Source organism: Rhincodon typus, chromosome 1, assembly GCF_021869965.1.
Source record: "Rhincodon typus isolate 14 chromosome 1, sRhiTyp1.1, whole genome shotgun sequence".
Classification (NCBI taxonomy): Eukaryota; Metazoa; Chordata; class Chondrichthyes; order Orectolobiformes; family Rhincodontidae; genus Rhincodon; species Rhincodon typus.
The window spans coordinates 28,827,245-28,850,709 of NC_063332.1; the positions used below are offsets into that span (position 1 = coordinate 28,827,245).

At 42.7% G+C, this 23,465-nt stretch overlaps 1 protein-coding gene across 1 annotated transcript in view; it reads left to right on the forward strand.

Annotated features, from left to right (window-relative positions):
* The window catches only part of ctif (CBP80/20-dependent translation initiation factor), a 193,950-nt gene that overhangs the window by 165,698 nt on the left and 4,787 nt on the right, over positions 1 to 23,465 (forward strand). Inside the window, exons 8-9 of the mRNA XM_048603799.1 lie at positions 5,264 to 5,419; positions 23,032 to 23,085. Coding sequence (XP_048459756.1) covers positions 5,264 to 5,419; positions 23,032 to 23,085 — 210 coding nt within the window. The remainder of the gene's footprint in view (positions 1 to 5,263; positions 5,420 to 23,031; positions 23,086 to 23,465) is intronic.

Here is a 23,465-nt window from a genome sequence, read left to right on the forward strand (position 1 = left end):
GTGTTCTGCAAAGCGGTCCCCGAGTCTCCGCTTGGTTTCCCCGATGTAGAGGAAGCCACACCGGGTACAGCGGATGCAGTATACCACATTGGCAGATGTGCAGGTGAACATCTGCTTGATGTGGAAAGTCTTCTTGGGGCCTGGGATGGGGGTGAGGGAGGAGGTATGGGGGCAGGTGTAGCACTTCCTGCGGTTGCAGGGAAAAGTGCCGGGTGTGGTGGAGCTGGAGGGGAGTGTGGAGCGGACAAGGGAGTCACGGAGAGAGTTGTCCCTCCGGAAAGCAGATAAAGGTGGGGAGGGAAAGATGTCTTTGGTGGTGGGGTCGGATTGCAGATGGCGGAAGTGTCGGAGGATGATGCGTTGGATCCGGAGGTTGGTGGGGTGGTACGTGAGGACGAGGGGGATTCTTTTTTGGTTTTTATTGCGTGGACGGGGTGTGAGGGATGAGGTGCGGGAGATGTGGGAGACACGGTTGAGGGCGTTCTCGACCACCGAGGAGGGGAAGTTACGGTCCTTGAAAAACGAGGACAACTGAGATGTACGGGAGTGGAATGCCTCATCCTGGGAGCAGATGCGGCGGAGGCGAAGGAATTGGGAATAGGGGATAGCATTTTTGCAGGAAGGTGGGTGGGAGGAGGAGTATTCTAGGTAGCTGTGGGAGTCGGTGGGCTTGAAATGAATATCGGTTTCGAGGTGGTTGCCCGATATGGAGACAGAGAGGTCCAGGAAGGGGAGAGAGGTGTTAGAGATGGTCCAGGTAAACTTAAGGTTGGGGTGGAAGGTGTTAGTGAAGTGTATGAACTGTTCGAGCTCCTCGTGGGAGCACGAGGCGGCTTTCACAAGTTTCAAAATCTCCCCTCCCCCCACCGCATCCCAAAACCAGTCCAGCTCGTCCCTGCCTCCCTAACCTGTTCTTCCTCCCACCTATCCCCTCCCCCCACCTCAAGCCGCACCTCCATCTCCTACCGACCAACCTCATCCCGCCCCCTTGACCTGTCCGTCCTCCCTGGACTGACCTATCCTCTTCCTAACTCCCTACCTACACTCACCTTTCCTGGCTCCATCCCCGCCCCTTCGACCTGTTTGTTTCCTCTCCACCTATCCTCTCCTCTATCCATCTTCTATCCGCCTCCCACTCTCTCCCTATTTATTTCAAAACCCCCTTCCCCTCCCCCTTTTCTGATGAAGGGTCTAGGCCTGAAACGTCAGCCTCTCTGCTCCTATGATGCTGCTTGGCCTGCTGTGTTCATCCAGCCCTGCACCTGATTACAGCATTGAATCAGTGAGACGGTATCATTATTTGTATTTCAGCAACAGCTTTTTTGTAAATCTGTCTGAATGGACTAAATATTTGCCAAGTCATGTTGACTCAGAAACTCATTTAAAAATGGCAGACAGGTCCTGATTCCAAGACTCCCACACCCTTCCTTGGATTTTCACAAAGGGATTTGGTTAAAGCCACATCTGGTACTCCTGACCTGGCCAGTTCCATTGCACGTTGCATGATTTACTGTTCTGCTATTTTCATGGATTTGGGCCAGCTTTTTAAGGGGTCATGGTTCATGACACATCAGAGATGTTGTGAGCCATAGGTTGCATAAGGAAACCTTTAGAAAGATACGTTCTGAAGGCCTTCCTGATATGTCCCCATGCCAAGTTAAACCTCCAAATGTCCTCCATATCCCTAATTCCCCCATGCCATATTATGTCCCTCGTGCCCCTCCCATGCTAAGCTATGCCCCCAAATAACCCATGACCACTCACACCCATCTCCCAATGCCAAGCTTTATCTGTCAAACAACCCCATAGCTTCCAATGTCCACATGCAAAGGTATGCCCTAAATCCCTCCTCTCAGCCAAGAATACATAACAAAGCTTGGCTTAGAGCTCAGACAATCATTAGAGTGTTGAAGCTTGCTGATCTCTATCAATTTCACAAAGTCTGTTTGTTAAGGTTAAGTAGTGCCTTGTGATTTCAGGGATTGAAACATTGAAAGTTCTGAATGATGAGCTCTTCTAATGCCCAGAAATATAAACAAGTTCAAAAACAAAGTTGCTGGAAAAGCTCAGCAGGTTTGGCAGCATCTGTGAAGGAAAAAACAGAGTTAACGTTTCAAGTCCGGTGACCCTTCCTCAGAACTGGATTACAAAGGGCCATAAGGAATGGGAGGAAGGGCATACCTTGGTATGGAGGATATGAAGGGTCGAGGGATATGTTTTGGGGCACTAATTGGCATGGGGTATGGCGAATGTGTTAGTGGTTAAGGTTAAAGGCTACAGGCCTTTCTTTTTTTTTATTACAGCTGGCACAAAGTCCTACTGCTCTAAGGTGGGCCTCTTTAAAAACCCACCTCAGCATTAGGCAGCCTCTGCAAGAATTAAAACTATTTTACAACTGTCAGCTGCCTGGACTTCAGCCGGAACCCAGAACCGTCAAAGAATATCATGCCTCTGGGGCCAGTATTTCCCAAATCCCTCTGCCTGCCTCAAGAATGATGTTTTGGACCAGCTTATGGATGACATTGGCATGGCAACTTGTATTGCTGATCCTGGTTTGCTCCAAGTGCATTATGAATAAGTTGTACACTGTGGTCCCATTTAGGCTAGATTTGGGATGGGAGGGGAAGGGTGGAGAGTGCTAACACTCCATGGATTTAGTTGTTTAAGAAAGTAGCTTGCTATGACCTTCTCAAGGGCAACTGGAGATGGGCAACAAATACTGGCCCAGCCAGCAATGCTCACTCCCATGAAATAATTAAAAATAAAGGTGTGGCTGTGACAACACTGGTTTAGCTGCATGCACAAATTTAAATAGAAAATACTATCAACACAGAGCAGGCAAATGTCCTTTACATCTATAGTTACTAAGCAACCATCTATCACTACTCAGTAACCAAGGAAGTATAGCATTCACTAAGGTCAAAAAAAATACTTGCATGCTCTGCTTTTCACCTTAACATTTCACAAACAAAGCCGCAAAAAGGTTCCAAACACATGCATAACTCATATATGTCTTTATTCTCCTGGCTCTCCCTCCATTCTTTTCTAAATAATGGAATGACATCTGTAATTTTCCAATCCAAAGACATATCTCCTGAATTGGAAACACAATTGACCACCGTGGTTAGTGCCTGAAATGTTGATCAACGCTGTACTGGTCAAAAATTACCTGATTTATTTTTAAAAATTCAGTTGTACAACTGGATGTGGGAAGTGAACTTTGAGGTCCGGTCTAGTGCCGCAAAGCATATACGTATCTCTTATAAATATAAGCAGTTAGTGCAATTGTTAAAGGCACTATAGCAAATGTCAATTCTTCTGTCGCGCAATCTTTGAAAATGCCCAATTTCCCAACAACACTTGGAACAGGGTTTTCCAAGCTGTGGATCAAACTCTGAAAGCAGCATTGGCTGCTGTGGAGCTCTGACTCAGCAACAGTAGTATTGTGGCCCTTTTAACTTATGGAATTCTTGTCAATAGTGGACATAAGCTAATTGGATGACCTTTGAGGCATGATTCCTGTCCTAGAAAATGCAGTGAAGTGCTAGATACTTCTCACTTATTAAAAAAAGAACCTACAGTTTAAACAACCTCCCTCTTTCAAGCATTATATTGGGATCACAATGGGAAAATATTTGGGAAGCACTGACTTGGCGATTTATCCAAAATGAATGTCTTTTTCCTTCTTCCCGCTTGCACGCTGAAGTCCATTCATGGTGTTTGGTGAATTATGAATTTGTGTACAATGAAAGTGACATAATCTGTCACAGCTCTAACAGTCATATAGCATGCATAGACATACACAAGGAACGTGAAGCAAAACACCAGACGACACCCTTTACCTGTGAAACTGAATAACTAGATCAGGGAGGAGATAGAAATATAGGATAAAGCAAAAATGAGTTTGGTATACTCTCAACAGAGTTTGTGACCTAATCAGTCTAATATTATATTTAAGCCTAATGCTTACTCAGGGCATTAGCACCAGCTACGCAAATGGAAAAGGTTCTGCAGATAGTAGATAGCAGTCAGGAATCCAAACGCCTCTCCCTTCCCAGTGCATTAATACAGTGTGCAGTGTTAAAGAGACCAAGTCATAGAACCGAGATGAATTGAGCTAATTGACTCTTTTAGTGACTGAAGTCTTGCCAAAGGGGGAGAAAAGGTAGGTTTTTGTGGTATTGTGGGATCCTAGATGCCTTCTGTTCTTTTTGTGTTTGACCCTGTTTTGTATAAGTGCTATTCTTATTACTGCCAAATTCAATTAGTGTCTTTTCAGGATCACTGCAAAGTCATGTTGTCTTGGTTACCGGCATGGTATTGTTCATATTTCCATCTTATTTATTATTGTAACTCTTGCACATCCTTAAAGTCCTAGAGAAAACTGTTCGGAATCCAATGATTAATATTGGAATTTCTACTTTTTCTCATTTGAGGAAAGCTGAAAGAAAACTTAGAAGTCAAGTTCATTTTAGCACATGTGAATTACATTTAAGGTGGACATGCATAGACACTGGTATGAGCTGATTAACTAGACAAATAATTACAATGATACGGTGCATTTCAACACGACATTGTTGTGAAACAAACACGTGAAAAAAATGAAAAATGTTTTCATGACTAAAGGTTCCTCTAAACTTCAAAATGAGTGGCTGTCCATTTCTTAAAGTTTGCATTCAAAGTCACATGCTTCCAAGAATCCTTTAGTAATTTGTTAAAGGGACAGGGGAAACTGTAACAAAATTGTAGTAGTTAGATATTGAGGACTGCCACAACCCAACTGGCAAGTGTTTCCATTTTATAGATTTAGAATAGTGCAGCACTGAATTTTAAAAACAGAATGCACTGGAGAAGTCCAATGGGTCTGATAACATTTGTGGAGAGAGAACCAAAACCAATTGGACTCAAAACATTAACTCAATATCTCTCTCCATAGGTGCTGCCAGACCTGCTGAGTTTCTCCAACATTTTCTGTGTTTATTTCAGATTTCCAGCATCCACAATTCTTTGTTTTATTTACGTTCTTTTTCGACATCTAATATTTAATTTCTCCCTTACTTGTTTTCCCTTGTTCTCTCTCTCTCTTTCTCTCTGTCTCACTCTCTGTCTCTCCATATATATCAACTCCTTCTGTGTTTTCTTACTCCAAATGTTTTAAGCATTAAAGAATTCATGTCATTTGTAGGGAGGCCAGGCACACAATGTTCAAAGGAAGTGGAGCAACAATTTAAGATTCGATTCCTTTTGTCTTTACTTGGTTTAGAAAGATTTTACAGTGAGGGATGAACTGCAACAAACGGATGTAGAGCACTGGCTTGGGTTTATCACGTTTCTCTGCGAAGTTTTTGGAATAATGCGAAGCAACACAGGAGAGCCTTTCCGTGTGCTTGTCTGCCCTATCTACACATGTCTACGGGAGGTAAGTGAAATGACAGATTCATAACCTGTGATCACGAAATTAATACAATAGTTCGCTGTGCCGGACGGTTTTTTTTCACTTCAGTCTGTCTTATACTTTGACCTGAGTCAATCTTTTATGGAGTTCTGTTCTTCTCCATAGAGAACTTGATAAGAAGTCTAGATTGGAAAATTTGTTAAAATGATAGGTCTGGTGTTAAACTGAGCCATAGAGATCAGTCAAGTAAAGAATTTTCAGGTTGGCAACCTATAACTACTGCTCGACTCTCAAATATTTAATCTATATTATTGACTTGGATGAAAGGTCTGAATGCTTTGTGGCTAAATTTGCTGATGGTACTAGGATGGGTAAAAGTCAGCTGTCAGGAGGATATAAAGAGATTGCAAAGTAAAATGGATAGATTAAGCAAGTAGCAACAAATATGACAGATGGAGTATAATGTGGGAAAATGTGAAGTTGTCCACTTTGGCAGGCTGAAGAGTAAAATAGAATAATATCAAAATGGAGAGACTGCAGCATGCATTGTCCTTGTCCATGAATCACAGAAAGTTAACATGTCTCCTTGAAAACCACCCATGTCACCCAGCCCGTGAGACAGACAGCTGCTCTGCAGTACCCTACAGGAAAGCCCTTAGAGTCATACAGCATAGAAACAGACCCTTTGGTCCAACCAGTCCATGCTGGACATAATCTCAAACTAAACTAATCCCACCTGCTTGCCCCTGGCCCATATCCCTCCAAACCATTCCTATTCAGGTACTTATCCAAATGTCTTTTAAACAGTGTAATTCATAGAATCCCTACAGCCCAACAAGTCCACACCAACCCTCAGAACATCCTACCAAGACCCATCCCCCTATAACCCACCTCATCTACACATCCCTGAACAGTATGGGCAATTTCACATGACCAATCCACCTAGCGTGCACATATTTGGACTGTGGAAGGAAACCGAAGGAAACCCACACAGACACGGGGAGAATGTGCAAACTCCACACAGACAGTCGTCCAAGGCTGGAATCGAACCCAGGTCCCTGGTGCTGTGAGGTAGCAGTGCTAACCACTGAGCCACCATGCCGCCTTGTCACCTGATCCATCACTTCATCAGGAAGTTCATTCCATGCTCTGTGGAAAAAATTTGCCTCTTATGACTTTTTTAAATCTCTCTCCTCTCACCTTAAAAATATGCCCCCTGGTCTTGGAATACCCATCTGAGGGAAAAGACAACTACCATCAACTCTATCTATACCTATCATTATTTTATAAACTTCTATCAGGGTCACCTCTCAACCTCCTACACTCCAGTGAAAAAAGTCCCAGCCTATCCAGCCTTTCTTTATAACTCAAACCTTCCATACCCGGCAACATCCTTGTGCATCTCTTCTGAACCCTCTCCAGCTTCAAAGTACAAATTAGGAGCAGGAATAAGTCACTCAGGCCATTGAGCCTTCACTGCCTTGAAGAAGGTACAGTAATAATTAGGAAGGCAAAAAGAATGTTGGGAGGGCAAATGATTAGGCAAGTTGGCCCCGGAGAGATACTTGACCCTTCATACCACCTCAGCAACTAAATCACCCTGAAGATGCCACATCGTGCAAGTCACTGAGTTCAAGGGAAATTAGGGATGGGGAGCAAACACTGGCTTCATATGAAATTCTTAAGTGGGAGGCTGAGCAGCCAGAGTGCACATCATATGAAAAAATAACAAAAGAAATTCACAGAACTTGCCAGGGTGATTGCAGAGAGGATGTTTCTCCTGGTGAGGAAATCTAGAACTAGGTGAAATGTTTTAAAGATAAGGGATCTCTCACAAAAGCTGGAGATGAGGAAGAATTTCTTCTTTCAGGAGGTCTTATTGCCTTTGTAGTTCTCTTCCTCAGCTACTACCTTCCTTAGCTCTCCCACCCGAAGTCTGCAGAGTGCATGTTGGCAAGTTAATCATATTTTCAACCTTATTTTCAATAAAACTGTGGCTGATCTAATCAGACAATAGTAAAGGTTAGATCATTAAGTTAGATTTTTGTCCACAAGGGAGTTAAGGGTCACAGGAATGTACAGGAAAGTGAAGTTAAGGCTGTAATTAGATAAGTCACAGTCTTTTGAATAGTGTAATAGGCTAGATGGGCCGAATGCCCCACTATTTTGTATGATTAACCTGCAAATACACACTCTCCAGGCTTCAGTTTGGTGAGCCCCTGGAAGGCAGCTACTATTCCAATCATGATCTGTGCCATGAGGATGGAAAGGAAGAGGATTAGGAGAAGAAAAAGAAAGTTAAAGGGGAACAAAAGTTCCTTTTTATGTACTCTGCACATAAAGTTATTTGTATTCTGGGAAATTCTTTTAAAACTTATTTGGAGACCCATCAGTATTTCTGTTGCATCACTGATGGCTTAGCACTACGTATATCTCAAAACAATCCATTTATTTGCATTGGCCTGAGTATTGAACCAGAACTACCCAACACAGAAAAACCACACAGCTACTAGTGTACCCAGTAGCTGAAAGTGTGCATACAGAGAACTACACTGTATGGAGTGTATAATCAGATGTGGCAGAGTTCATTGCTTAGTTGGTATTTATCCGTCTATTATATAGAAATCATAAAATGTTGCACCAGCTCCTTAGTCATGCATTCATATCTCCTGCCTTTCTATTCCTTGCCTCACTAGCATGTGGCACTGGTAGTAACCCAGAGATTACTACCCACGAGGTCCTGCTTTTCAGCCTCTTTCCTAACTCCCTGTACTCACTCTGCAGGGCTTCATCCCTCTTTCTACTTATGTCGTTGGTACCAATGTGCACCACGACCTCTGGCTGCTCAGCCTCCCACTTAAGGATTTCATGCAACTGCTCAGAGAAGGGAAGGAAAGGAACACGTTATCCAGGAGTCTCAGACATGGCCACAAACGATTGTCCATGTCCCTAACAAGCGAGTCTCTGACCACTATCGCTCACTTAGATCTTGCCCAACCCTGCTCCACAGCAGAGCCAGTTGTGGTGCCACAGGCCTGGCTGCTGCCTTTATACTCCCCTGAAAGGCTATCCCCCCAACAGTATCCAAAATAGTATACCTGTTAGAGAGGGAAACAGCCACAGGAGACTCCTGCACTATCTGCCTGTCTCTCCTGGCGGCCACCCATCTGCCTGACTGAACCTGTGGTGTGACCACCTTCCTGTAACTAGTGCCTATGACACACTCTGCCCCCTGTATGCTCCTCAATGGATCCAACTGCTGCTGCAACTGAACAACACGGTCTGTGAGGAGCTGCAGCTGGTCACACTTCCTGCAGACATAGTCTTCAGGGACAATAGACTGCTCCCCGAGCTCCCACATCTGACAGGAGGGGCACACCATTGCCCTAACTGCCAACTCTGTCCCTTTACACTCAGAAAGATAAAAGAATCTTACCTTGCCTGCCTTACTCAGTGAAGCCCAGTATTCACCCAAAGCCTGCACTTCCACCAACTAGCTGCACTGATTGGCTCCTTAAATTACAACGCAATATTTACAAGCAGATCAAATACCGTCTAGGCTGCGACAAACTTCCCGACAGTCTTTCGTGTCTCTTTTTTCTGGTTAAAGGAGGAAGAAAGAATGGAAACACTACAGTCATGTAAAGTTTAGGGCTTACCGTTCCTTGACACGGAGTTCTTCCTCACTCCGCTGATCAGTCGTGGTGACTACATTGACTTCTCCGAGAATTTTTTTTTATTGCAAATATATACTTTATTCATAGAAGGAAATTTTTATTTACATACACAGTTAATGAAGCCATTCAGATCTATGCTCTCTTTACTGAGAGAATAAAATAAACATTGGCATTCGCCTTTCTCTATATTTAAAATTAACTTCTTGGCTTTTAGCTGAGGCATCAGCAGGGTCTGGTTACTGAATGGACCCCCATTATGCTTTGGCAGAAAGACCTTTCATGGTGGTCTTTCCCCACTGCGCCTTGGTGGCAGCTGCCCTGAGCTTTATTGCGTCCCTTAGCACGTAGTCCTGGATCTTGGGATGTGCCAGCTTGCAATGCTCAGCCGGGGCCAACTCTTTCAACGGAAGACCAGCAAGTTTCGGGTGAACCAAAAAGCATCTTTCACTGCATTGATGGTGCTGCAGGCACTGCTGATGTTTGTCTCAGTGTGCCACCCAGGGAACAGACCATACAGCACAGAGGCCTGCATCATGGAGCTACTCAGGACAAACCTTGACAAAAACCACTGCATTTCTCTCCAGTCCACCTTTGCATGGGCACATCCCAGAAGGAGATGTGTGACAGTCTCATTCCCATCCGCAGCTGCTTCAAGGGTAGCTTGTGGTGGCGCAGAGTGTCCGGGCGTACATGAAAGATCCTTCAGGCAGTGCCCTTCTTACCACCAGCCAAGCAATGTCCTGGTGCTTATTGGAAAGCTCTGGTGATGAGGCATTCTGCCAAATGACTTTGACAGCCTGCACAGGGAATCACTTGACAACATCCACCCTCTCCCTTTTCCAAAGGATCTTGAGGGAGAGGCTGAATAGACTGAGGCTATTTTCCCTGGAGCATCAGAGGCCGAGGGATGACCTTGTAGAGGTTTATGAAATCATGAGGGGCATGGATAAGGTGAATAGCCAAGGTCTTTTCCCTAGGGTGGGGGAGTCCAAAACTAGAGGGTGTAAGTTTAAGGTGAGAGGAGAAAGATTTGAAAGCTACCGAAGGGGCAACTTTTTCATGCAGAAGATGGTGAGTGTATGGAATGAGTTGCCAGAGGAAGTGGTGGAGGCTGGTACAATAACAACATTTAAAAGGCATCTGGATGGCTTTATGAATAGGAAGAGTTTAGAGGGATGTTGGCCAAATGCTGGCAGATGGGACTAGATTAATTTAGGATGTCTTGCTGGCATGGATGAGTTGGACTGAAAGGCCTGTTTCCATATGGTACAGCCGTATGACCCTATAACTGAAGGAGGCCATTCATTCCCATTGTAGCTGTACTGACTCTTTGGTAGATCTGTTGAATTAATTCCACTCATCTTCTCTTTCCCAGACAACCCTGTGATTTTATTTGTTGCTTTCAGGTATTTATCCAGTTATCTTTTGAATGGTTAGTATTAATCTGCTTTTTTTTACCTTTATTGATTCACGGGATGAGGGCATTGTTGGCTAGGCAGCATTTATTGCCCATCCCTAATTGCCCAGAGGGCAGTTAAGAGTCAACCACCTTGTTGTGGGTCTGGAGTCACATGTAGGCCAGACCAGGTAAGGATGGCAGTTTCCTTCCTTAAAGGGCATTAGTGAACCAGATGCGTTTTTCCGACAATCGACGATGGATTCACGGTCATCATTAGATTCTTAATTCCAGATATTTATTGAATTCGAATTCCACCATCTGCCATGGTGGGATTTGAACCCGGGTCTCCAGAACGTTACCTGTGTCTTTGGATTAACAGGCCATCACCTCCTCCACCTTTTCAGGCAGTGCATTCCATATCACAATTGGCTTTAAAATAATAGTTCTCTCCATGTCCCCACGATTCTTTTGTGAATATCTGTTCCCTCAGGATGTTCTGCCCTGGAAACAGTTTCTCCTTATTTAGTTTGTCACATCATTCCGTTTTTCTTAAACCTCTATTGAGTATTCTCAATTCTGAGGAGAACAAACCTCTGGTGTCTCCATATAGTTGAACTGAAGTCCTTCATCCTGGTCTGTTCTTCATAAATTTCTCTGTATCCTGTCCAATGCCTTAACATCTTCCTGCAAACTAACACCCAGAATTCTACACTACTCCACTTGAACCTTAGACTTTACAACTGGTTAAGACAATTTTGGGCTAGGTGCACATTCCTCGTCTCCCTCTGTCCTGTGTTGAAACCTCAGTTGGCACCTCATTGACTTTAAATGGGTCATTCTGCATTGATAATATGCTGGGGATGGCCTTAGGAAGGTTTGGATGTCTGCTCCCTCCAGCACTATCCTCAAGAGCTGCCAGCCAATCTAATTGGCCAGCCGCTGAGTAGTCCCAGCAACGCTAGAACCCAGTAGAGGCTACTACTAGAACGACAGAGTCCCGAGAATAAGAATGATTGATACCAGACTTCAAGATAAGCCTGGAGATTTTGACTGGGCATGGATCAGCTCCCTAATGAAAGGGACGAGGCGAGTGGGAGGTTGAGTTTTTGATGTCAAGGCAAAAGGCACAAAAGGGAGTGCCCATCTTGATAAAAAATACTGACAGTGGGAACCAGGGATGCCCCAGAGGAGATGCTCCAAACTCCTTCCTACCTTTTAGTTTGAGTTGTTGAAGTTCCAAGTGGGCTACCTTCCTTCTACCCAACATATCAAGACAGCGAATGCAGAGTGAACATAGAACATAGAACTGTACAGCACGGTACAGGCCCTTCGGCCCACGATGTTGTGCCGACCTTTTACACTAATCCTAAGGTCTGTCTAACCTCCACCCCACCTTATACTATTATCCATATGCCTATCTAATAGCTGCTTAAATGCCCCTAATGAGGCCGACTCCACTACCGTCTCCGGCAATGCATTCCACGCCCCGACCACTCTCTGAGTAAAGAACTTACCTCTGACGTCTCCCCTATATCTACCTCCACTCACTTTAAAACTATGCCCCCTCATAATAGCTACCTCCACCCTAGGAAAAATTCTCTGGCTGTCTACTCTATCTATACCTCCGATCATTTTGTACACCTCTATCAAGTCATCTGTCATCCTTCGTCGTTCTAAAGAAAAAAGCCCTAGCTCTCTCAACATTTCCTTGTAAGACCTTCCCTCCATTCCAGGCAACATCCTGATAAGTCTCCTCTGCACCTTTTCCAACGCTTCCACATCTTTCCTGTGATGAGGCGACCAGAACTGGACACAATACTCCAGATGTGGCCGAACCAGTCCAAATGGCCTGTAATTTGCAACGAGAGCCTCAATCAGATTAATTAAGGCTGCGATCACACCTCCTCTGCCTTCGTAAGGGTATTGGGGTTTGGGTAGAACAGCTCAGGAGTTTGCTGGAAAAGTACTGAGCTTTTGTTCATGCCCCTTTTGCCTTAAAGTACACGGGAAGGATCTGTAAAATTCTGTCCTTGATAACATAGGTGCAGCACTGTACTGGACAGTACGTTACCAATTGAGCCTTTTAGGGAGTACGTAAATCGCAAGGTACAATTAAGGTCACATGACTGATATTTATATCCACAACAATCCCATAGGATCTTCCTGTTTGCTCAAGAGCATCTCTCCATCCGTAGAATCATTTTGATTTTCCAGGTGCTCAATTCCTCATCTAGCTGACTTTTAACTGAAAAGAGAGTGCAAAATTCATTCTAAAATTTCAATCCTCTGTTCAGATTTCACTCCAAAACATTCCAAAACATTCCTGCCTTTGCCAATTATTTTGATGCCTTTTACTGTGTGTTTTTCCTTTTTTCTTTCCTCCTTCAAAACTGTCGCGTTTTTTTGACAGAAACCAGTGGTTTTTACTCTCACTTTGATCATCCTCAACTTTCAGTTCCCCTTTTTTAACAAAGAGGCATTGGTGTTGTGCCTGTGATTTTTTTTTGGCAAGTGTAAACAATACATTTTAGTAAAGTGGAACCTTTGTGGCTGTGAATATCCTGTAATTTGAGAGAAACAAACCATCAGAAAAGGATAATTAAAAAGAAAAATCAAGTATAGTTTTTGAAGCAGAGCATTAGAAAAGACAGTTACTTTGTGGTATCGTGTTTTGGGGGTAGGGTTGGACTTACAGCACTCTACCAATAGTTCACAGTTTTGCAAATTCAGATTGCAGCCAATCATTTTCTCAGCATGAATCTATTTGTTGACACAGATTGTTGGTATGTTGATATCACTGTGTGATTTTTGTTTCACAAAAGTGAACTAGATGTCAGAGTGTGTGATGTTTCTTGAAAAAAGCTCTAATGGCTGTTGGAAATGGAGAGCTTAGGCTGGACCTGTGGATGGATTGAGTGCTCTCTGGACATGAGTTTTGGAAGCAGCTTTATTCCACACGCAATCTCTGCTATTGTTGGTGGAAGGAAATAGCCATCACTGCAAATGGTTGTCAAACAACAGCGGATCAATGAGTCGTCACTTGAGATCTATACAATATGAAGCCCAAGGTTGTGCAATGATCATTCAGAGTATTGTAGGTGAAAATAACATTGAATGAACATGGAGATTGACATGGGCTATTGATCAGCGTGATTCCTAATTTGATAAACCATTAACAAGGTGACACTGTGAGTGTTCCTTGCTGAACAAATCTGGGTTAGATAAGCTTCAAGAAAGGTAATGGGAGAATTATAAGGTTTTATTTTCCTGAGAAATAGTTCTAGAAATGTAGTGCATTGTACATACGAGCGGACTGACCCTTGAAGATGGCTACATCACCAAGCATGACTGGAGAATATTGTTGTGATTGAGCATCTTTCGGTGCATATATGGAGCAGCTTGAGATGCTTTTTACTTCATAGAATCGTAGAATCCCTACTGTATGGAAGCAGGCTATTTGGCCCATTGAGTCCACACTGACCCTCCGAAGAGCATCACACCCCATTCGGGAGACACCATTATGGGACAGATTTTTGTGTGGTTTACAACGTGGACACGTTCAATAAGTTGCTGACATTGTTAAAGTTAACTTTTGACATAACTTGCTGTACAACATTGTCCATGGATGTGGCAGAACAGGGCTTGAAGTATGAGTTAACAACTGCCTGTTGTCTGCTGTACTGGATAAGCTGCAGTTAAGTAAGCTGAAGCCACTGATGAAAGCAGTCAGACAGTCCTGATACTGGTGCTTAAGCCAATATTGGGGGCACTGAATTGCCCAGTTGTGAAGACAGAGGACAACAACTGCAAGAAGAAGGGTCTTTTTTTTTATTTGATTTAATGTCACATGTATCAAATACAATGAAAAGCTTTATTTACGAGCGGTACAGGCAGATCACAGCAAGCAAAGAACGTACAGATCAAAAAGACTTAGCGGCATACAGGTTACATTGCAGGTTATGTTATTTGAGTCTAGAGTCCATTCACCAGTCTGATAATGGCTGGAAAAAGCTGTTCCTGAACCTGCTCATGTGCGTGTTCAGGCTTCTGTATCTTCTGCTTGACGGAAGAGGTTGTAGGAGATCATTAGTGGGGTGCGATGGATATTTGATAATGTTGGCTGCCTTTCCACGGCTCCGAGGAACTTGATGCTCTTCACTCCCTCAACCTCAGTTCCGTTGATGTAGATGGGGGTGTGTTCTCCTCCCTTCTTGCTGAAGTCAATGATCAGTTCTTTAGTTTTGCCGACATTGAGATTGTTTTCATTGCATCACATCACCAAGCCCTCTACCTCTCTTCTGTATTTTGACTCATCATTGTTAGATATCCATCCCACTATGGTGGTGTCGTCAACAAACTTGTAGATGACGTTCATTGAGAATTTGGCAACACAATTGTAGGTATACAAGGAGTACAGTAGGGGGCTGAGGACGCATCCTTGGGGGAGCTCCAGTGTTGAGTGTTATTGTGGAGGTGGTGCAGTTACCTATCCTCGCTGATTGCAGCCTATGCGTCAGAAATGCTCGCTGAGCCGGTAGGTTTGGTTGCAAACATTTTGTCGTCCTGCTAGGTAACATCATCAGTGCTCCGGTGAAGCATCAGTGCTCCGGTGAAGCATCAATGTTCTGTCCCGCTTTCTATTTATAAGTAGAACATAAATAGGGACAGAACACCAACACTTCACCAGAGGCGCACTGACGATGTTATCTAGCAGGATGACAAAACATTTGCAACCAAACCCACTGGTTCGGTAAGCAAGTCTACAACCTCATCCACAACCCCAGCTACAAATCTTCTCGAAAACATTATGGGTCAGAAAGCTAAGGATCCAGTTGCAGAGGGCAGAACTGAGACCAAGGTCTAGCAGTTTTGAGATCAGTCTGGAGGGGCTAATGGTGTTGAAGGTGGAGCTGTATCAACCATCAGGAGTCTGATGTAGCTGCTTTTATTGTCCAGATGTTCTAGGGATGAGTGCAGGGCTAGGGACGTGGCATCCTCTGTGGACCTGTTACGTCAGTAGGCAAATTGTAGAGCATCAAGGCAGGTTGGGAGACTGGAGTTGATGTGGGCCATGACCAGCCTCTCAAAGCACTTCATGATTATTGAAGTCAGAGCTATTGGGTGGTAGTCATTAAGGCACACTGCATGTGTTTTCTTGGGTACAGAGATGATGGTGGTCTTCTTGAAGCAAGAAGATCTCAACAAGGCATGTTGGAAGAAGGTACGTGGAGACAAGGCAGACACTGCAAGTGGTTGTTGAGCAGCAGCAGGTCACTTGAGATCCATTCAGCAGGAAGCACAATGATGTCCAATGGAAATTCACAGGATATGATAGTCCAAGAAACATTGCATGGAGCCTTGGTGCTCGTAGAGATTGACACGGGGCGGTCAGTCCAAGTGATTCCTGAATCACTGTACAGTCAAAACCTGAGGCATAGATATCACCAAAAGTAGCTTTATTCAGTATCTAATTTCTGCGGTGCCCTGTCTATGTGCGCACAGAGTTCATAGTAACATCAGTCTCCCTGACCCTCATGAGCATTGTCAAAAAATGTAAAAGTTTCTATATAAGCTGTTATCACAAGAATTGTCATATAAATATCATTACTGAGCTGCTAGGATGTTCAGAATTGTGCAGGTATATCTTTATGAAACATTGGTCAATAAAGGAACCATCAGTAGTGTCACCAAGTGATACCCTTGCACTAGCAAGTGTACTAAATTGATCACATCAAAACCATGCCATTGGGATGAAGGAAAAGGCTGGTCACATGACAGCCAGAGGCTTGTCTCCTGACCCCAGAAAGCTTCTCATGTCCTAAGAGGTGGAAGACTTACTGTTCAGTAACCGCAGCAACACTCCCAACTTAATACCATTAAGAACAGAACAGTTGGTTTGATTGGTGACCCTTGCCAATAGACGTGTTGCTTTCAAACTCTCCAGCACCAGTGCATTGTACAATATACTTCAATAATTCAGCAAGTTTAGTGTAACAGCATCCCCTGCCTTCGATCTCCTCCACTCCATCAATGAGAAGAAAAGGAGCAGTGATGTTATGGTAGTGTTTTTATCTCCCATGTCACATACCATCCTGACTTGAATGTGTGATCACTGCTCCTTGTTGCTGAGTCACCAATGTATCATTTCTGACCTAACAGCATTGCAAAAGCAGCATCACAAAAAGGGGTTCGAAATAAAGATAGGCCTTTCCAGCATCATTCACATTCAAGCAACTTAATGAAAATGTGTATCTTACACTGTTTGGACACATGTTGATTTCTGTAAACTAGCTGAACTAAATAAACCTGATGAACAGAGATCCTTTGATGGTTCAGCAAGTTTAATCAATGAGTAACTGAGTGACACAAACCAGGCAAGAGGCTGCTTTAAAAACTGGCTCTTGATGAGTAGCTAATCACATCCAGTGGATGGTAATGATGACGCAGTTGGCATCATGACTCTTCACTGAGCTGAGATGAAAGCTAGCAAGCATTCCCAATCCTGATTGTTATTCATTGACCCCTGGTGGAAGGTTCAATGTGTTGGTTTTGAGGCAAATTAAGGTTTGATTGTTGGATAGCTGTCATCATTCATGTATTAACAACCACTTCGCTTGTGTGCCTGATGTGCTTTGAGCTATATTTCAGTGAAGAGTCAGTGCCTTGAACAGATGAGAGAAAATTGATGAGGTGAGGAAGTACTTCATAAGGGCACATGATTAGCAGTGAGTTTTTTTGTGAATCATGTTGACAGTTCCGGAAGTGTCACTGAACTTGCGTTCATTGATGAAAAGGAGATTGTGACAGGACATGATCCTGGTTTTCAAAATGCTTGGGGTGTGAGATTAGAAGAAATTTCTGTTGAATACTAGATAAAGAATATTCTCAGAGATCAATTCATTTAAATCAATAAAAATCGATGAACATTGAATTATAGAACAATATGATGCAGAAGGATGCCATTTGGCTCATTCTATTTGTGCCACCCCTTTGAAAGATCTATCAAATCTTATTTTTAATTTATTCAGAGAATGTGGGCATTGCTGACGAGACCAGCATTTATTGCCCATCCCTATTTGCTCAGTGGACAATTAAGAGTCTGTGGGTCTGAAGTCACGTGTAGGCCAGACCAGATAAGGTTAGCAGTTTCCTTTCCTAAAAGGCAGTAGTGAACCAGATAGGTCTTTCTGATGGTCATTATTAAATTCTTAATTGCAGATTTTTATTGGGTTCAAATCCCACCATGGCAGATTCTCTAGATTAACAACCCAGCACTGGAACCACTAGACCCTCGCCACCCCCTACTCTCCTTTGCTACTCTCCTCTTTCCAAAAACCCCTTTGCTTTTCTCCTGCAAATATTTCCTTTTTAAAAGTTGCTATTGAATCTACTTCCTCTAATCTTTCAGGTAGAGCATTCCTGGCTCTCAAAACTGTGGGAAATAACCTGGCAAGAGAAACTAGTCAAAAGATCCATTATGTAGGATGTAAGGTTGATTGGATTTCCTGAAGTATGGTTCAGTCTGCTGTCAGCACCTTATTCTGCAAGGTAATTTAGTAGGTGTTGTACTTTGGGAACATAAGTAATGGCTGTTATTCACAGGTTGAGAGGTTCTGCATGAAGAATGAACCAGATAACAGCCATACAGAGACAGATTTTTGTGGAGGAGGTGGGAAAGCCAAGTCTGAAGATTTTCCAATTCAGCAGATCTGTCTCTTTTAAAAACACCCTGCCTGCCATATATTTTGTGTCAGGGAAGCAGAGACTGGATGGACGTGGGTCCAAGGTGACAATGGAGGGCTGATGGTTAGACCTATTTTAATGATGACTGTCATCCACCTCATCCCATCCCACCTACTAATATGCCCCCTCCATGTTCAATCCTATTCCCCATAGCCTGCATCACCTTATTTAAAGAAAAGAAAAGCAGAATATTTTTCAACAGGTGTAAAACTTGCAAATATTCAAAGGAACTTGGATATTCTTATACTGCAGAAAGCTAACCTGCAGGTACAGCAAGCAATTAGAAAGGTAAATGATAAGTTGGCCTTTATTGCAAGGTGATTGGATTATAGAATTAAGAAGTCTTGCTACATTGTACTTGGGTTTTGGCAAGACCACGCCAGGGGTAGTATGTTTAATTTTGGTCTCCATCCTTAAGTGCCTGAAGTGATGGGTTTGTCCCATGATGAGAAGCAAAATATATTCTCTGGAAGTCATAAGGAGAGGCAGTCTCATTGAAACTTATAAGATACTGAAGGGGTTTGACAGGTGCTGAGAGATTACTTCGCTGGTCAAGTAAACTAAAACATGGCAGGACGAATTCAGCATGAGGGATTCATCGTTTAGGACTGAGATCAAGGGAAATTACCTCTCTGAAAAGATTGTGAATCTTTAAAATTTTCTATCCCAGAGCTTTGTCATTGAATACAATCAAAGCTGGTATAGATAAATTTTTGGTCTGTCAGGATCCAGGAATGTGGGGAGCAGTGACGTAAGTGAATTTTAAGCCCAAGATCAGCCGTGGTTGTACTCCTGCTCCCAATTCTTGTTTTGTACTTGTATGGCTTCTCTACATCCAATGTTTCACATATTCACTATGCCCCTCATAACCCCATCCTCCCTCATACTCGCCGTGAGACCTCAGTACCTTCTGTCCCTTGTATCCTCTATGCTCAATCATGAGACCTCAGGGGTCATGTCCTTGAAATGAAAATGAAAAAAAAATTACAACAATCTGCTAAAGCTCCCACTCAAGTGCACTTCACACTGAAAACCTTTTCATTAATAAAACACATAAAAAATATACATCCCCTCCGTAATTAATCAGTTATAAAAATAAGTATTCCGGTCATCAACCACATCAAATATAGATAAACACAGATACAAATAAAACCTCAATCAAAATTTGAACACAGTGCAAACACAATACATGAATCCTGTTTAATTAAGCGATTCAGGATCTTTTGAAACTCACCCAAGCATTCATAATGAGCTGAGGTTTAGTAATACACCCTGGGAAATTAAACAGTGATGTTGATTGAAACTGAATGACCAGATAGCTTTTCTTTTCTAAGTAACACCAGATATTCTGTCAATAAAAGCAGTTCAGGAGCAGGTTGGGGATTTTTTTTTTTTCTTTTTCGTTTTCTTTTTCTTTTTCTTTTTCTTCAGGGGAAAGCTACTGAAGATTGATTCTCTTTTAAAAGGACTCTAGGCATTTAAGTCACTTCAGGTCATCATACTGGGAATCTCATGCAGTGTTCTCTTCAGATTTGAATGCATCCTAACGTTTTACCAATGGGAACAGATATTCAGTGCATCACTGCACTTCTATAATGCTGATCAATGCAATAGTTAACTTACCTTTCAGGGATTAAAGCTTATATGCAACCAATTTAGTTAAAATTGATCTAACTTCCAATACAGGATGTAATGACTGAAATGGAAAGAACAGATTTCACTGCCTGCCAGTGAAAGAGTTGAAGGAGCAGGCTCCTGTCACTGTTGGTTCCCCACTTGGTAGTGGTATTCTGCTTTGATTCATGACTCCTTGTAGGTGCCATCAACCACATTTCCTAACAAAAGGCGTACAAGAAGAGGTGTGCAAGACGGACATGGGGAGGGTGGATAGAAAGCAGCTGTTCCCCCTGGTTGAAGGATCAATAATAAGGGGATTAATTTGAAGGTGAAAGGCAGAAGGTTTAGAGGGTATTTGAAAGAATAAAAAAATCGCAGATGATAGTGGAAATCTGGAGTACACTGCCTGGGAGGGTAGTTGAGGTGGCAAACCTCACAACCTTTAAGATGTACTTGGATGAGCCCTTGAAATGTAATAACATTCAAGATTTTGGGCCAAGTGTTGAAAAATGGGGCTAATGTAGATTTAATGAGTTTTTGGTGCAGTCATTATGGGCTGATGGGCCTGTTCTGTGCTACATAAGAAGAACAAAGAACAAAGAAAATTACAGTATAAGAACAGGCCCTTCGGCCCTCCAAGCCTGCGCCAATCCAGATCCTCTATCTAAACCTGTCGCCTATTTTCCAAGGATCTGTATCCCTCTGCTCCCTGCCCATTCATGTATCTGTCCAGATACATCTTAAATGACGCTATCATGCCTGCCTGTACCACCTCCGCTGGCAACGCGTTCCAGGCACCCACCACCCTCTGCGTAAAGAACTTTCCACACGTATCTCCTTTAAACTTTTCCCCTCTCACCTTGAAATTGTGACGCCTAGTAATTGAGTCCCCCACTCTGGGAAAAAGCTTCTTGCTATCCACCCTGTCTATACCTCTCATGATTTTGTAGACCTCAATCAGGTCCCCCCTCAAGCTCCATCTTTCTAATGTAAATAATCCCAATCTACTCAACCTGTCTTCATAGCTAGTGCCCTCCATACCAGGCAACATCCTGGTGAACCTCCTCTGCGCCCTCTCCAAAGCATCCATATCCTTTTGGTAATGTGGCAACCAGAACTGTACGCAGTATTCCAAATGTGGTCGAACCAAAGTCCTATACAACTGTAACATGACCTGCCAACTCTTGTACTCAATACCCCGTCCGATGAATGAAAGCATGCCGTATGCCTTCTTGACCACTCTATCGACCTGTGTTGCCACCTTCAGGGTATAATGGACCCGAACACCCAGATCTCACATGATTCAATGATTCCATTAAAATTGAGTGGGAGAGTTACAATGCCCATTCCTACATTGGAATAGGCAAGTTTGGAATTGCTGAGTGTAGCCTCATTGACGGCATCCTTATCCCATTAAAATCTTATACAATGGGAATGTTGGCACAAATCTAGAATCGGATTTTATGCACCATTTTTAATCCCCTTCACATCTACTCCAAAATGCATGGAGGCATAAAAATCTAAGCTCCAATTTTCTCTTCTGTTCTAAAATGTTTAAGTTCTGAAAATGGCTAAGAGAAATTGGAATGCAAATTTGTAAAGTTTGCAAGTACTCTAATATCAGCAATGCAATCTTGTTTAAATTGTATCTGTATGACATGACTGTGGAATTTATGTGAGGTAGAAATGAAGAGCAGATGCTTGACTGTTGGTCCTTTCTAATATACAGGGGATGAACATTTTGCAAACACTTGCGTGTGTTGATTAACCGTCTAACATCTTTAAATACCTTCCGCTAAATTTTTAAAACAGTAAAAATAAATATTTCACACTCCAAGTTCTGTGAATCTTTGGATTTATACGCCCAGGAGACTCTTGATGCTCAATTGTTGAGTATATTCAAAGCTAAAATCAATGGAACCTTGATCACTGGTGAAATTTCAGGACATGGGGATAAGGTGGGAAAGTGAAATTGAGTTTGAAGATCAGCCGTGGTCTTAAGAATAGCAGAACAGGCTCAAAGGTTTTATGGTCTATTCCTGTTACATTTCTTATATGCTTAAACCAACCATACTTATACACATTATTGAGAATATAACTCTTGTATCCTTAAAGTCTTAAAGAAATACCTTATTTAACAATACATCATGTTTGTTTCCAATTAGACTTTTTTTTGTCTCCTGCTTTGAAGACATTGGTTCATAGTAGAGTACTGTTCCATGAGGACTGGTGACCTGCCAGTACCACAGTCCATTCTAGAAAATGAGTGCTGTCGGCTTATATGTGGAGGCCATTAATAAACTCAGCATAGAGCAAACACCAACTCGGCATACATGGGTCAGCATCACACCATCGTAGTATCCTGGTCCATCGTGGAGGACAGATCTATTTTTAATTTTGGAGGATAAGCACCTACAATGATACTTTCCTCATATATGTGTCCCCTCTTGATACTAGAGAAAATATACATTCATCACACTTTGCAAGTTTTTTCCAGTTTAGCAGTTCAAACTATAGGGCAGACAACTTGGGTGATCTATGTCAGTAGATTTACATCCTATTGCCAGTCTGCGCATATATGACTTGTTTAAGAAGGAAGAACTTTACAGGGCACTGTCAAAAATTAATGGACAAGGAATCTGTTGACTGCAACCACAGGAGCCAAGCCAGTGCTAGTTTAATGAGCAAATGGAGAACTTGAGGGCTTTTAAGCTGTAATTATTTTAGCTGGGATATTTCTGAAATAAATGTGGCAATGGATTTATGGTAGTTGCAACCACTAATCTGAATGTGACACATCTCCCAAAAAGTGTAACACTGGCAGCACACAGATCCTCAAGAGTGTAAAACAGAGAGTATTTAATCCCTGAGTTTAAGACTTACCCTGGCTGTAGTTATTCTTAAGGGATACGTATCCATTTAGAGGGAGCAAGGTAGAAAATTACAATTTGGATTGCAAGTTGCCTGCCTTCTCAGATTGCGAATTGAAGGAGGCTCTGAGAAAAAGTGATCTAAAAGAAAAATGTCTCTGGCCTGTAAGCCTCTGTACACCACAAATTGCAATGATGAGTGAAAATGCCAGTAACCTTTCCATAATAATGTCATTGCAAGTGGATGATATACTGTCTCTGAATTTATATGAAGTCAACTGTACCTTTTTTCTCGTTTCCATATAATCGAATTTTGCCGCCTCGCCTTAGCTGTTACAGTCACAAGATGTCAAAGAAGATGCTGTTCTGTGTTGCTCGATGGAGGTAAGTTTTTATTTCATATTTTCAATGTTAGAGTTCATTCAGACTGCCTTTAAAATCCAGCAGATAATTCTGTCAATATCGGTCTTATGGTGAATCTAATCAGTTTTATCGTCTTTTATATTAGGCTCAGCCATGCAAGAGTCCTGGACAGTTCAGTGTTATGTATTCCTGTAGCACTAAAAGGTTTTTGGCCAGCAGTGGGATAGGAAAATCAGTATTTATTCTGTTTGGTGAACCTTTCTGAGCTCATAATTAATAGCCATTCCTGGAAGTGACAGAGAAGGGGGACATTACTAATCTACTTTCACACCATCATCGCTAACCAAACCACATCAATGATCCCTTGCATCAATGATGCCTTGCATCTGTCTAGTACAGCA